At 42.6% G+C, this 15,289-nt stretch overlaps 1 protein-coding gene across 19 annotated transcripts in view; it reads right to left on the bottom strand.

Annotated features, from left to right (window-relative positions):
* The window catches only part of CDC42BPA (CDC42 binding protein kinase alpha), a 141,784-nt gene that overhangs the window by 5,198 nt on the left and 121,297 nt on the right, over nucleotides 1–15,289 (bottom strand). For 6 of the 19 annotated variants that reach the window (XM_015856962.3, XM_015856960.3, XM_015856963.3 and 3 more), the window contains 5 exons: nucleotides 14,685–14,808; nucleotides 13,948–14,065; nucleotides 6,944–7,129; nucleotides 2,360–2,477; nucleotides 1,287–1,444 (listed from right to left, as the gene is read on the bottom strand). In XM_015856962.3, the coding sequence (XP_015712448.2) occupies nucleotides 1,287–1,444; nucleotides 2,360–2,477; nucleotides 6,944–7,129; nucleotides 13,948–14,065; nucleotides 14,685–14,808 (704 nt within the window). Of the gene's footprint in view, nucleotides 1–1,286; nucleotides 1,445–2,359; nucleotides 2,478–6,943; nucleotides 7,130–7,269; nucleotides 7,339–7,379; nucleotides 9,250–13,947; nucleotides 14,066–14,684; nucleotides 14,809–15,289 lie in introns of those variants that run through there. The other 13 variants (XM_015856965.3, XM_032443328.2, XM_085542761.1 and 10 more) reach the window with 6 other exon arrangements.

The following is a 15,289-nucleotide window of genomic DNA, read 5'->3' as shown; positions in this document are numbered from 1 at the left end:
TGCAGCAGAATGCAAGTATGTCTGACCTGTATTTGGGTTGATGCTTGCCTGCCAGTTTTAACTGGAAGGATATATTTTCTGTACAGTGAAAATCCTGTGTGATCTCTAATTTTCACATCTTCGTTAGAAAAAAGTCTGGGGAAGTGTTGCTGGCCAACTTCGGATTGAGCTCTTCTACGTAAAACTTTCTTGGTTGGAAGGACTGAGTTTAGCACTGGTGTCCTGTTGTAACCATAGTTTTGTTTTGCACAGTATATACATGATTAAATCCAGTTTCTGCTCTAAATGGAATTGTTACATGATAATTGTTAAGTAATTTCATTAACTTCAGACACTCAAGAGTGAGTACTGCAACAAAATACCTGCTGTGAACTGTTTGCTATTACAGCTTAGGTCTTTGCAAATAAAGGACAGAAGGAGTACCAGCACTTCAAGCTATGCCGGGTTGCTATCAAGCTGTTAGTCCACTCAGCCAGTATCTTAGGAAGCCTCACTGCCCCTGAAATCCCAGGTCAGGATCACAATGAGTATTTTCTGCAGGTTAAATGCCAGGACCAGAGTTGAAAAAGAATCAGAACCATCTAGGTTGGAAAACACCTTTAAGATCAAGTCCAAACATCAAGCCAACCTACCGAGTCTCATCTGTTAACCATGTCCCTTAGTGCCACATTCACATATCTTTGAAATACCTCCAGGGATGGGGACTGCAGCACTTCCCTGGGCAGCCAGCTCTAATGCTTGACCAACCTTTCCGTGAAGAAATTCTTTCAAGTGTCCAGCCTAAACCTGCACTGGTACAACTGGAGGCTGTTTTCTCACACCTTATCACTTGTGTCCTGAGAAAAGAGACTGACACCCTCCTCGCTGCAGCCTCCTTTCAAGTAGTTGTAGAGAGTGATGAGGTTTCTCCTCAGCCTCATTCTCTGCAGACTAAGTACCCCCAGTGCCCTCACAAGCCTTGTTTTCTAGTCTCTTCACCCGCTTTCTTGCTTTTCTCAGCACATGCATAAGCAACTCAATATCGTTGTAGTGAGGGGCCCAAAGCTGAACACGATATGTGAGGTGCAGTGTCAGCACTGCCACATACCAGGGGACAATCACATACAAAGTCTTGTCAGCACAAACACAAGAAATAAAAGTTTGTAATTTTGAGAGTGAGTTTTCATTTCAGCAGTGATTCCCAAACTCGCAGGCAATCGAGGAGTTACACCAAACCCACAACATAATTTGACTTCCTCATCTTTATCAGTGCACTTAGATGTTTTCCTCTTTATCCTATCACTCACCTCTCGCTCATAGTCCCTTGTTGGTGCATCACTGCCTTGGTCCAGGCCACCAGAGGATAACGAACCATCTGAGGGCGATGCCATAGGCTGACACTTTGCTCCATAGCTACCTCCTGAGAATTCCCTCCGCAATGCACTGCCATTTTGTGCAGATGATCCTAAAATGTGCAGAGGAATTAAACCATTGCAGACGCCCAGAGAAGGTACTAGAAAGATGTGAGATGTCTGGCTGGCTACTTCTGCTTTCCTCTGGCATGTCCCAGGAAGCCCAGCTCGTGGCTTGCGGTCTATGCGTGCTTTTATCTTGCCTGATGCCAGATGCAGCTTTTCCTCTGCTCCCTCCCTTGATGTGTCAGGGTTAGCATAGAGCACAGCCATAGTCACTATGTTCCTAATAAAGACAGTAGTTGAATAAACTGCTGTGGTGGCAGCCTCGTTCCAGGGACCTCTCCCCAGCAGTACTGGGGAGAGGCAGAGTCGTACTGGCACATGCAGACTACAGCAGACATAAGGGCTTTCTGCAGTCTGTTGGCCATTTTCACATGCTCCATTATTCAGTTGCTTGCCTCATCTCAGCACAGATCATTTTGCTGACTCTGGCACACAAGGACAGCATGGCAGCAGTAGGAAAGCTGTTTCCTATGCATCCGTGACTCTTTTGTACCAGCAGGTTGTCTACTACGCCCTCTTTACACTAGCAGCAAGAGAGGCATCAGGAGCTCTAGAGAGTTCAGCAACAGCATTAATAAATGTGGAGCTTGTGAACAACTTGTCCACCATTTACACCACTTCAGCTGCAGCAAAGACGTCCCAAGGGGTAAGAATGTCTGTTCAATTCTAACTGCAGCTTTAAAAAAACTGACAAATTCCAAATGTGGGAATGTCAAACCCGCAGGCTGCTTATTGATGGGCTTCGTTGGAAGCGGGATTACAGTTCTGTCCTGCCCACACAGGGAGGGCAGCCAGGCATCGCCTCTGAAAGTCCTGTCTAGTGGCAGATAGAAGCAGTGCAGGTAGCTCTTCCCTAACGCACGTGTGCACAGCCCCAAAGCAACACAGATCTGATTGCTTACTTGCTGCTAACCCACTGCTTGCGCTCATCGATCGTCCTGGTTCTGTGCGGGATTTCGTGATCGATGGGATACTGACAGAGCCACTGAATACGGTCCGACTTTCCTGAGGCCGAAGATTCTGCAATGCAGACACACAACAACATGTTTCTTATTGACTGCTGGCTCAACCTTGGATGTTATGGAGGAAGGTCCCAGAATGCAACAAATCCCCAACCTTACCAGAGCTGAATTATCTGAGCAGCAAGTCAGCAAAATATGCAAAGTAATATTCTGCAATTTAGTGCAGAGACTGGAAGCGCACACAGCTGACAATGAAGTGCTGAATTACATGGACGTATGCAGACAACTGCAAAGGTAGGTCTAACAATTCAAGAATTTCCTAGAAAGGATGGTCCGCAAGCCTAAGCTGCTACAGACGTAATTCCATGTTTACTGCTTAATGTGCTCTCTCTGAGCAAATGCTTCTATGGATTCTGTTGAAATTTCCCTATGATTCCATCACCTGTGGCTTGCACGTGTAATTTCGTACAGACATCATATGAATCCCCGGTGCCTGTGGAGTTATGGACACACACTGGGCCATAGGATCAATCTGTCTGTCAGATAACTGAGGTGGTTCCAAAGATACAAACAGCATTTCTTCAGACCTACACCAGCTGAACCATAGCCAGAATCAGCCTCATGGTTTCAGCCTGCTCAGAGCACCCACCCCAGGTCTTTCTGTGGATTGCCATTATCAGTCCTGGTTTGCAGCTTAAGAGTTCCAGTGAGATTTCCTAGAATTGCCACTGAATTGAAGTGGTCCTGTACTGAGGGAACAGATAAAACAGTGTCTTTATTCAGATATGGCAGCTCCTTAAAACACAGGCTGTCTTTAAAAGTAAAAAAATACTTTGATTTCTGGGAGATTTTATTTCTGCTTCTGCTGACTTACAGCTGACCGTAGGGGAAAAGGCGTCTCAGCTTATTTAGCCCATCTCTTTGCATACAAGCTGTCTTCTTAGCCCCAAATATCCATGCCTATTGTTTCATATCTGCCTAAATAAGACACAAATGTGATCTGCACTGCTAAGTGATTAGCATTAACGAGAATTAGGCTTGGGAAACCTTTACAGCTGCAGACTGAAAAGAGCAGCAGGTACCTCTGAGCATTACTTCGTTTCCACTTTACCAAACACCTCCTGCAACAATGATTATTTCTTCCTATTTGTATGCAATTATTTCCCCACCCTCACTCCGAGATAAAGTAACTAAATAAAACCCTATATTTTCTATTGCAATGCCTATTTAAGCTGCAGCATTACAGAAGAGAAATTTCGAACCCTGGACAGTACTCTGGAAGACCCTCAGACACCATCAATTTCTCTAGCTGTTGTCTAAAATGGATAACCAGATAGAGGCTTTGCAAAGCGCAGGTATTAGATGGTGCAGACTTTATCAGGTAATTGTTACCAACCTGCTGTCAGTCCGATCCTACAATGACCCTTAGAGTCACTGCTGTTACAGGCCTCTTTGCTATTACAGTCAACTCTCCTGGTGTCCCTCACCATGCTACAAGTGATCTGTGTTACAGCTCCGTGTGAGCAGCCTGGCTGTGCACCAACACCATGGGCCTCATGGTAGATACAAAAGGAACTACACAGGAGCTGCACTGACAGCTGGAAGGGGCTTTGTACTTGTAGAAACTGACACTATTTCATGTTGCAGGGACAGCAATTGTATGTAATGATAAGGAAACTGACCTCCTCAACAGTGACTGAGCAGGCAACATACAGGCATCGGGGAAGGAAGGAATGGGTGCATTAAAAAGACTAATTTACTTTATTTGCGTAGTCTTATTGTTACTTTTTGTGACCTCAGTTTGCACAGTCCATGTAATTCCTTGTAGAAAGTTTTTCCACAAAGCAAATCTCCCCTTGTTCTTTGATCTAAAATAAAAGAAGCACATGCTGGAGACCCTGGCACTTTGGGCACAAAGTGATATGCACACGATGCAGAAAGGGGATTCAAAGAAAAATAAATGGCAGTTAGCGGTAGTTATCAAGCAGCCAAACACAGCAAATTAAAAACAGAAGGGAGGAGGGCAGGAGGGGAGGAGGGGGGGGAAAGAAACCCGAGCTTGCTTTACTTAGAGACAAAAACCCCTCGTTTGGAGCAATAATCCAAATCCTAGCTGGTAAGTTCATCCCCGCTGCTGAACCACATGGAGAAATGCAACAGACAGGATTTGTCTTGGAAGAAAAAACCTCAGCAGCAGAGAAGCTGCTCGCTGAGCATTTACTCGCCACGCAGCACTGAACGACCAGTCAGTGGGTGCAGCCCTACTGGGAGGCAGTACTACTGAGCCCGTTTGTGCCCAGCACCAGTCACAGCACCCACAGGGAACTGCTTGCCAGCATTTCTCTGTCCACAGTGCTTCTTGTTGTTTGTTTTCTTGTATTAATTGAGGTTCTGTTCGTTATGACGTAAACCTAAGCTTTTCTTTCATGAAATGATGGGACATGACTTAAAAGCCTATTTTAAGGGTTCATTTTCATCTCTTGCTACGTACTCCAGGTTTCAATACTCAATTGGTACCTGGGTCCCCCAACCCCTGCATAAGGACTGCTATTGTTCTTGTACTAAAAGCTCCAAACACAGACAGAGATATGGGCAGACATAAAAGCAAAATCCATGGCTTTGCCTTCCAGACACAGCTTACAACATCTCTTCCCTGAAGCCAAAAAGAGACAAATGCTTTCCTTCACACGAGCCTAAACCTCCAGCGCTCTAAGAGGCAAAGAGGCACAAAATCTCAATGCTCCAGGCTGTTTTCTCCAGAATAAAACTAGGATGGATGCAGACCTGTCACCACAGAATGTATTCATTTCATTTTTGGATATTTATGTACGTGACCACTACACAACAGTGACATGAGAGTGCACATGACCAGTCGAAGATCATGGTGTGAAGTTTTGTTCTGGGTCTTTAAGGTATTTATTTTCCTCCTGCATTTTTGAATTCTCTTCAGTGTTGGATGCAGATATGCATTACAAACCCCTTCCCAGCGACAGGGACCTAGAACAGCAAAGCAGTCTGACAGTGAAGGTTTGCTGCATGTGCCTGAAAAGTGTTGAAGGCCACAGAAACCAACAGCAGCGTTTCCATCACAGTGGAAGACACGGCTTGGACACACACAGACCCTCAGCAACCATCCACCACTACAGAACCACAGATCACCCACCAGCTCAGGCTGCCCAGGGCCCACCCAATGTGGCCTTGAACACCTTCAGCTCTGGGCAGCAGCACCAGGGCCTCACCGCCCTCCGAGGAAAGAATTTCTTCCTAACAGCTAACCTAAAAAACGGGAGCCTTTTTTTAGTTTAAAGCCATCCCCTGTTGTCCTATCGCTATCAGACCATATAAGAAGTTGGTCCCCCTCCCACTTGTAAGCTCCCTTCAGGTACTGGAAGGCCACAGTGAGGTGTGACTGGAACTTTCATTTCCCCAGACTGCAAAAGCCCAGCTCCCTCAGCCTGTCTTAGGAGAGGTTCTCCAGCCCTCTGAGCAACTCTGTGGCCTATTATGGACCTGCTCCAACAGCTCCATGTCCTTCCTGCACTGAGGGCGCCAGGCCTGGCCACAACACTGCAGGTGTGACCTCACGAGGGCAGAGCAAAGGGAACAATTGCCCCCCTGGCCCTGCTGGCCACCCTTCTTTTATACACATCTACATCACAGAGCAGTCATGATCTATCTGTAAACCTGTTCCAAAGCAGAACTGCAGGCCACAGCACAGAACACAATTACAGTGCAGCAGAAGCTACACGTGGGCTTGTTTTAGTGTGGCCTGTATTACCACAGGATATAGCAACCTCACATAAGTCAGGCCATGGTACACAATAACAAGAAAAAAGAAAGCATCACTTCCATTCCTCAGATTTTACTTTCGAACCAGAAGGATACTTACAGCACAGTATCTTACCTCAGTCTCTGTTAAAACTACCAGGACTAAGAGGATCTATACGAACAAGTGTCCACTATCTTTAATTTCTGATCTTCCTGCTGGTACGTATTCCAACTTTCTCTTAACTGAACCTAGAAACCAGCTAGGCACAATCTGCATCTCTTTCCATCTGCGTACAGTACCATGTAACATTACTGCATTCCTACTATTTCATTGTAAACAAAAAGTTTGAAATTTTGGTCCAACAGAGACAGACCCAGAATCCTTTTCCTAACACAACCTGATACACAGCGTCCTGTCTCTGCCACTGACTGCTGGAGATGTACGCCGTGAAAAACAAACATTATCCAGACTTCCCACAAACTTCCTGGTGACTAAAAATGCTGTTTTCATAGCAAAAGGTTCAGCCCAGGTACGCATTATTTTTTTCTTTTTAAAGCCATGAAGTATCTGTTTTTTAGCTCATCAGAGCTGCTGGAAGACCACAGCCAGCAGCAGAAGACCAATCAGCTGTGATAGAAGAAAGTGAACAGGTGAAGGAAACCACTTTCCAAGGGTTTTTCTCCCATGTTAATAGCCAGGCAAAAGGAAAACCACACAGTGTTAGTAGAGTGAACACCTGACCCAGCCATCCATACCCTCTGAGTCATAAAGTTTGGAGTACCCAGGGCAGAGCGCGGAGGCGGGGAAAATGCAGTGTTTATGGAATCGTAAGAGAGGAATTTTTCAGCTGAATTAACAGTCATGTGGTAGATGTGTTCAAAGTTGCTCGGAGAGGAGATCAGACGGGAGTGATGATGAGGGAATTGATAAGGGGAACGCTGCTATCAAAGACAACAGAGAGAGAAAGCAATGAAGGATGGTTGTACAGGTTACACCAGCAACAGCAGTCTGCAAGAGCAGTCAAACACCGACGGACAGCTGAACAGCAGCCCTGCTCACTCGTCAGCACGCGGGTTCTTACATTGTCACCCCCAGTCCTCTGAGCACCTTCCTTACATGGTACCACATGGGCCTGCCGCCCTTGCTGTTGCTAAAACATTAAAAACAAATAAAACTTTTAACTCATTGGGAATCGATTCTAATATTTATTATAATTTGTATTTCAAAGAGCACCACAGTTGTAGAAGGTGCTTTACAGACAGTTGAGAAGCAATCAGTTCCCTGCCTTGAGGAGCTTACAATCTAAAATAGACATAACACAAAGGAAGGTGAACACGGGTGAGATGGAGTGGGGAGAAAAAAGATGAGAATACACAACAGTTAAAGACTATAAGAGATTTCCTTCCGTTTTTCATGCATTTTAGCTGTTCCATTAAAATTAAGTATCACCCGTACAACAAACACAGAGTATTTCTAACGGGAGTGAACAGTGTTTCAACAGGATAGGGACACAGACTGGGTGGGAAGGTGAACTGGTTAGTCAGACAACAGGGACAATTTACTCTGTTGTAGACAGACAACACAAGGCCTACATCCTTCTGTGTGACCACTGAGCCTTACAGTGCTTTAGCGAGGTGTTCAGACTTTGTTCCGCCATCTGCTTGCTGCAGAAGTGTATGCCCTTATCTGATAAGGTGCAAAAGTGCTGGGAAATTCAAATGTTTTTAACAGGTAAACCGAGCTATGTGCTCCCAAAGTGCGACATAAAAGGAGGAGAAAAGTAACCCTGCAGATTAAACAGCAACAATTTCTGATTGATCTCTACAGAATGTGCTGACGCAAGTGCTCTCGTTATTAAAACTCCTGTAAATCTTGATTTGACACAAGTGTTTCAGGGCTTGATCTCACTCCCTGTGCCATCTGCACACTTCCAGCAGGCCAGCCTGATGTGTGGATGGTGCCCAAAGGCCACCAGCAAATCAAAACACCAGTTCTAATTTTCCCTTCCCTTTGTGCAACTGATTTTATCACCTTAAAAGAAACAGATCTGGATATCATTTGAAATGTTAGGACTTAAAAAAAAACAAACAACAAACAAAACAACATGGCAGAAATTCAGCTTACCCCTCTACTAAACCTAAGGCACTACTTTTTGTATGTGGAACATATTGAAGTTTGAAAGAACATTAAATAACATTCCAATACATATTAGCAAACATTATTGTTATTGTTCTTCATTTCCCTCAGCTGGTAAAATCCAACTTTGTTGTTGTTTTTTTTAAACGCACAGGTATTATGAGGCTTTGCATGTTAAATGAAACATCAATTACCACATTATGGCATGTAAGACGTAATACACATTAGGTTGTCATTAAAAAGTTTAGCAGCATCTAAATATGAGTACTAGAACCCACCATTCCAATAATGGTCCATGAAAGCAGACTTTGCCGAGTCACCTGCTACCAAGAGAACCAGCAGCAAAGCCAGCTACATTCTTAAAAGCCAATAAGGGAGAAAAGGGAGAGTCTAAAATCGCAAGCTGAAAAGCAGAGGGTAGGCCAACTGCAGACCATGAGGATATTTAGCCAGCATTCATGAACGTGAAGAAGCCACAATATGGCAACATTTTAAAAACGATCCTTGGAACTCTCTCCATGGACTCTGCCATTAGATGCATGCATGCGGCTCCCACTTTCTTTAAAGAATACCAAATATATATTTACTCTGAAAGTTTCTCACTTGAAACAAGCAAAGCTTCACACATAATCTGTAATGGAAGTATAATGGCTCATGTATGATGAGATCAAACTGAAGCATAATGATCAAATATAATGGCAGTTGAGACTAGCTGTTGTATGTAAAATACTCAGGCATGCAGAATATGAAAGCAAAATCAATCCTGTAAATCTGATGTGCACAGAGAGGTGGTCTGTGCTGCAGTTAGTGCAGTTCCAGATTTCAGATCTTCACTACAAAGGAGCATCCACGATAAAGTGGCTTCAAGGGACAAGAGGGCAGAAGGGAGGCCAGACTGTACGGCCAGCTAATTGGTGACAGGCTGCTAGGGAAGAAAAACACGTACAGAAATAAGTTTGGGGATATACTAACACGAACCATTCTAAATTGTACACAGCAAAACAGTGACCCCAATTGAGTATCCATGTCAACAGAATAGAAATCCGCATTGATTACAGTTCTGCAAATAGCAATTAAGAATTTCTAGTTTCTGCTATGCTGTAGCCCACATCCTTGCTTGCCAAAGCCAGGCACTTAAGTAATTGCTAGCGATGAAGAAAAGAAAGATGCAAAGTTGTCTGATAGCCTCTAATACATTCTCCTTTAAATGTGATCTCATTCTGAGCCTTGTGCGTGTACAAACACAGGACTATGCTGAAGACAAGAGCGTCCATCACAGAGAGACCATGGGACCAGGTGAATAGGCTGCAATTTGCCATAAACACATCTCACTGCTCGTGTCACGTGCCTGTTGTGTACCAGCACTTCAGAGGCAACACACAGAGAAAGCGACTTTTCCCCTTTTGAGTGGCTGCAAGGGCATTCACATGCAGACAGACATGCTGTGCATATGGAGGCATCTGTTTTGTATACAGCACATCAAACAGACAGTAATCGTTTTAAACTCTCCATTTATCTGATTTTCAGTTTGTTCCTTTACAATTCACATTAAGCTCTCTTAAAGTTGATCCTCAAAAACACTAAGGACAGCAGTAAGCTGCCAGCCAGCAAACTCTTGTTGGCCCTGCATCCAGTGTGCCCTCCTGGTACACTGCAGCCTGCCATGCAAGAGCTGCTGCTACCACTTTTAATGCCATGCTCTGTTTGGTTCTAGGCAATCTCTCTGAAAAAGGTATGAAAGGCAGGTTAGTGGGACTTGCAGAGACAAGCTCTGATTGGATTCACTTCATATATACATATACACTATATCAATACTATATATGTATATATATACACACTATATATACACATGCACACTATGTATATAATGTGTATCATAAACCAAAATAAATACATGAAAATTTAAATTGTTATTTGGTTCAGAGAGTTCACCCGTGGGTTCTAGATCAAAGCTACGCTGTTAGTTTGTGACATTATCATTCAGTGCACAGATTAAAATATCCATTTACTCTCAAACCCTATTAATAAGGACCTTTCTGCCTACATAAGACTGTACTGAATTCCATGAACAAGTGAACAAATTCCTATCAGCAGATCCAGCCAAATCTGAAATTGCTTGAATAAGTCAAGAAGAAACAGCACGTAAAAAGACTTGGTTCATCATTTTCATTCACTTTCTTCATTCTATAAACAAGACTGACTAAAATAGTTGGATGATGGCCATTTGAGAAAGCCACTGACATTGCGCTACTTGTTCCCCCTAGTGGCGGTACCCTTCCAATTACTTCCTCATTGCCTTTGGGCAAACAAAACAAAGCATTCCCAAAGTAAAATGCTGCAGTTTTTCCCACATATCTTTAAGGACAAATACCTTTTCTTCTGAAAAATTACCTCCTATTTAATACATAAAGAAGATTCTGTGGCTTCAAATTAACCACGCACGCTAAGAAACACACAAAAAAGTCTCTTTGCCGTTTGGGACAAGGCCTGAATCTACTGAAATAATTTTATATGATTGAAAAGAAACTGTTGTACAGATGAGCTGTACATAAAACTGGATGAGTATTCTATAACCTCACGTACTGACCTTCCAGAGAATATCCTATATCCATCCTCGCATTTTATTCTAATTTTTTGTCTTTCAAATAAAACATTCAACTCAAAATATAATGTCAGCTGCAAACACAGCTCCTTGTCCTCCATGTTCATGCCAGAGAAAACAAAGGAGGCAGCTTGGATCAGACTAAGCCTAGACTCAGTACAGACAAACACCTTACAGGAAATTGGTAGAAAAGAGATTAGATTTTGACAGAATTTCTTTTTCCTATCTCATGTTACACTTTCAAGTTCACCTGCTTCTAAGTCCCAGGGCTGGTGCTATACTGGAAGGAATACAAACAATGATACTGCAAGGAGCTACTGGGATAACAGACATCAAATCTGCTTCACCTGCAGTGACTTCTCCAAGCATCAAGACTACTTGTAACTTTTCAATAGCAACTTTAGGAAGAAGATGTAGCAGCTGAATGAGTGCAGAAGCCAATTCTATACTGTTAGCATTTTCTATTGTCTTCTCATTAATATTAAGCATAGAAAGCAGCTCCTAAGTTTCTTGTAAAACATCATGCTGATGGGTAATAAGCAAAGTGCCAGTTGTATCCCCAAACGCGACCTCTGACCCAATACAAGACTTGTGTAACTGGAAAGAATTTAAAGCCAAAAGCCATTCAGTGATGACACAGCTGAGGAAATATTAATCCGGGTGAGTATCTGGAAGACCTCTGTCTATTGGAAACGTTATTCCTTATTTTACAGTTGACAGATATGGGCAATGTTTTGATTAAGAATCTTCTTGGCTTTTGATTCTCATGAACTTTCAACGACTGTGTGAAATATGACATCTTCTGCCCTACCTTTAGCAGTAGTAGTTTATTTTCTTTGCTAAGGAAAAGCCAGAACTATTTGAAGGAACCCAGCAGAAAAGGAAGAGTTAAAAAGAAGTCTGAATTTGCATCTCACCCTGAAGCAAATGATCATTACTTGTTAAACGTAGCATACAAATATACACAACCAGGTGAGATAAACAATCAGCCAACTTCCCTTGGATTTGTCTTTTCTAGAAGCAGCCTTTTCCTTCTCATTTTTAGTTCATTTAAAATGCACACATATACACAAAATACTGCTCAGTGCTCAACTGAATTGAGTCTTATTGGCTCTTCTAAGCGTCCCTCGAGAGATTTTAAGGAAATCTTTTCCTTTCCCTGTCTATCCTCATACAAACAAAAGCTAGTGCCAAAAGGGTTCATGCACTAAATGAAGATCTTATAGTATAGTGTAACATAAAGCATAGTTTTTTGCAAAGGTGAGATAAAACAAGAACCCGCAAACCAGAAGTTAAGCTCCTAAGCCCATGAACTACTGCAGCTGCAAGGTGTCTGTTCCAGTCTTATTGTAATTTCTGTTTATTTTTTCAGATTGTGAAAAGGCCTCCTACTTCTTGCCTTGACTCCAAGCAACAGTGATGAGCATTTTAGACAGCACTGCTGTAATGACTGCAGAATGGCTTAGATTAGAGGGGACCTTAAATATCCTCTAGTTCTAACCCCAGCCATGGGCAGGGCTGCCCAGGGCCCATCCAACCTGGCACTGAGAGCCTCCAGGGATGGGGCACCACAGCTCTGGGCAGCTGTGCCAGGGTCTCACTGCACTCTGAGTTAGGAATTTCTGCCTAACATTTAACCTAAATCTTTTATCTTAAAATCATACTCCCTTGTCCTTTCACTGTCAGATGGTGTAAAAAGTCAATCTCTTACTGTTTGTAAGCTCCCTTCAAGTACTGGAAGGCCACACTGCGGTCTCACTGGAACCTTCATTTCTCCAGGCTGAACAAGTCCAACTCCATTAATCTTTCCTCTCAGGAGAGGTGCTCCAGCCCTCTGATTATCTCCTCTAGACCTGCTGCAACAGCTCCACATCCTTCCCGTACTGTGGTAGCCCCAAGCTTGGACACAGTACTCCAGGTGTAGCCGCACAAGGGCAGAGCAGAGGGGGACACTTCCCTTTCCTCTCCACTCCGGCCACCCCACTTTTGATGCAGCCCAGGACACTGTTAGACTTTTAGGTTTGTCCACCAGAATGCTCAGGTCCTTCTCCACAGGGCTGCTCTCAAGGAGCTCTTTTCCTAGTCTTTTCCATTTGGCCTTGTTAAACCTCATTAGATTCTCATGCGCTCAGTTTTTAGCTTGTTCAGGTCTCTCTCGTTGGCATCCCTCCCTTCCATGTAGTCAATGAATATGCTATGTGCTATGTCTTACAGAGGTACTCATATCATCTATTAGTATCATATAATCTGATCTTTCTCACAGAGTTCATTATTGTGTCCTGAATCACATCTCTTATGAATAAATTTAGAAAGCAATACAGAACACACAAACAAGATGCTCAACATAGCTAGAAGTAAGCTGTAAGATAAGATCCTAATATTCACACATAGCTCAGCAAAAACTACACTAACTTCCAGGTGAGTATTTCCTAAATAAGGCTGTGTGGAAACAAACATACGTGCGCACTATGATTAGTATTCAAGTAAGAAGTTCTGTTTCACTGATACTAATTAATTTGGAAAGGAGATGAAAAAATAGCATCTTATTCATAGAAAGAAATATGGTTACAATACACTGTTAAAATCCCACAGTTTCACTGTCTCAGGAGGAGAGGCTGGAAAGAGAGAAGCTAAATTGGATGAGAAGAAAGGAATTGAACTTACGTTAATATAGTTTGTGAAGAAAGGAATTTCTCTTTCAATTTCAATACAGAATCCTGGCATAAATCCTTTTAATTTTGTACCTTCTTATGTGTTAGAAAAACTATAATCAGCACTGAGAGACTGATTTGCCTTAAGACACAGCAGACATTAGCCATTCCCTCCTTCACCCTCAAGTGTCATCCTCTTCATTCAATCACTAAAACCTGAGCATGTTTCACTTTATTTACCTAGTTACATTGCCACTGATATGAAACAGATCAAACACTCTCAACATACACCCAAAATTGCAGTTGTTGGTCTTTTTCTTATTTGCAGCCTGTTGACGTCACTTTCTCTCACATATACTTCTGCACTTACCATTGGAAGGTCTTTGAGAATCTGAATACCATCTCCAGGACCCATATGTGCTATGTGGTTAAAATTAGTTGGGTTAGAAATTAATTTATTTCTCATTTCTGGATCGCGTAGCATCTCCCTGGAAGAGAAAATACTATTCAGGAATTATGTTCAAGGTGAAAACAGCCATTTCAAAATAGCTAAAGCTTTGATTATCAGCTATTTTAAATGGAAATTAACTATTTAGCCATTTTAACAGTAATAAACTCTTGCTATCAACACTGGTATGGACAGAATTTCACCTTGAAGAGAAAGCTATGGCCCAGAACAAATGAATGCTGTTTTGCAGGCTAACAGCCCATATACCCAACAGCTACCATTAAGAATATGCAAATATTGTGAGCTGATAATAAACTCTGTAAGATGAGCAAGAGCAGAACTTGTAATGCTGTATTATATATGATAATATGTCGCGATGCACCTTATATATTGCACCCCTATACTGTATGTAGAAACATGCATTCCAAACTACATCTGTTTCAGATCATTTGAATCAATGAAATTATGTGTACAGACGGTGCGCACCCATTTACAAACCGGTAATAAACAGAAATTATACAGAGGATTAACATGCTACTAAAGACACAGAAACACCTGAATGAGCATTCCAGAAAGTAGCAAGTTAAGTAATACATTGGCATCAGTCACTGTCCTTCAGGGATGCGTGTACAGAAGGCAAGTACAGGTTAAACACTGACCTCCTCTGCTGCATCCTCTCCTCTTCTGGTACTCTGAATGAATAGCGGCGCTTGTTGTTGATGTTTCGAACCATTTGCTTCCGGCTGTTATCTGATGTTTCAGGGACCACCAGTTCATCACCCTCTGGAATCAATACGAAAATGATCCAGTGGGCCACTTCATTAGGCACACAAGGAATAAGAATCTAAAGACATTTTCTCTGCTTTTGCTAGTGCAGCACGCCACCCATTTCCCACAAAACCTGAATAAATGCTTCTTGATTTAGGAGTTTTCTTGGTCATTTATTACTCTGTTATACAAAAGCAGACTTAACACACCTTCACATGCTAGTTGCCAGAACCATATTTTCTCAAAATAGCATAGATTACCTTTACCTTCCCTTTACAAGGAAAACATTCTTGAAAAATCTCTGCAGTATGAAAAATACTTTGACACATTAACAAGCCTACAATGTGTCTTCCCACAGTGAGGAACCGAGAGCCTGGAAACATTTAGGTGGGCAGGAAAGGATCTCAGTCCTTTCCCTCAAACTTTTTTTGGCAGCCTTCAGTGAAAGTCACTAAAAGCCCTGTTCTGCCAGTCACCTGGAATCTCAGTGCAATAT

This window comes from Coturnix japonica, chromosome 3 (assembly GCF_054131305.1).
Source record: "Coturnix japonica strain WE chromosome 3, WE-NBRP24, whole genome shotgun sequence".
Taxonomy (NCBI): Eukaryota; Metazoa; Chordata; class Aves; order Galliformes; family Phasianidae; genus Coturnix; species Coturnix japonica.
Note: the sequence above shows the minus strand (reverse complement) of the source record. Positions and strands in the feature narration are given on the sequence as shown.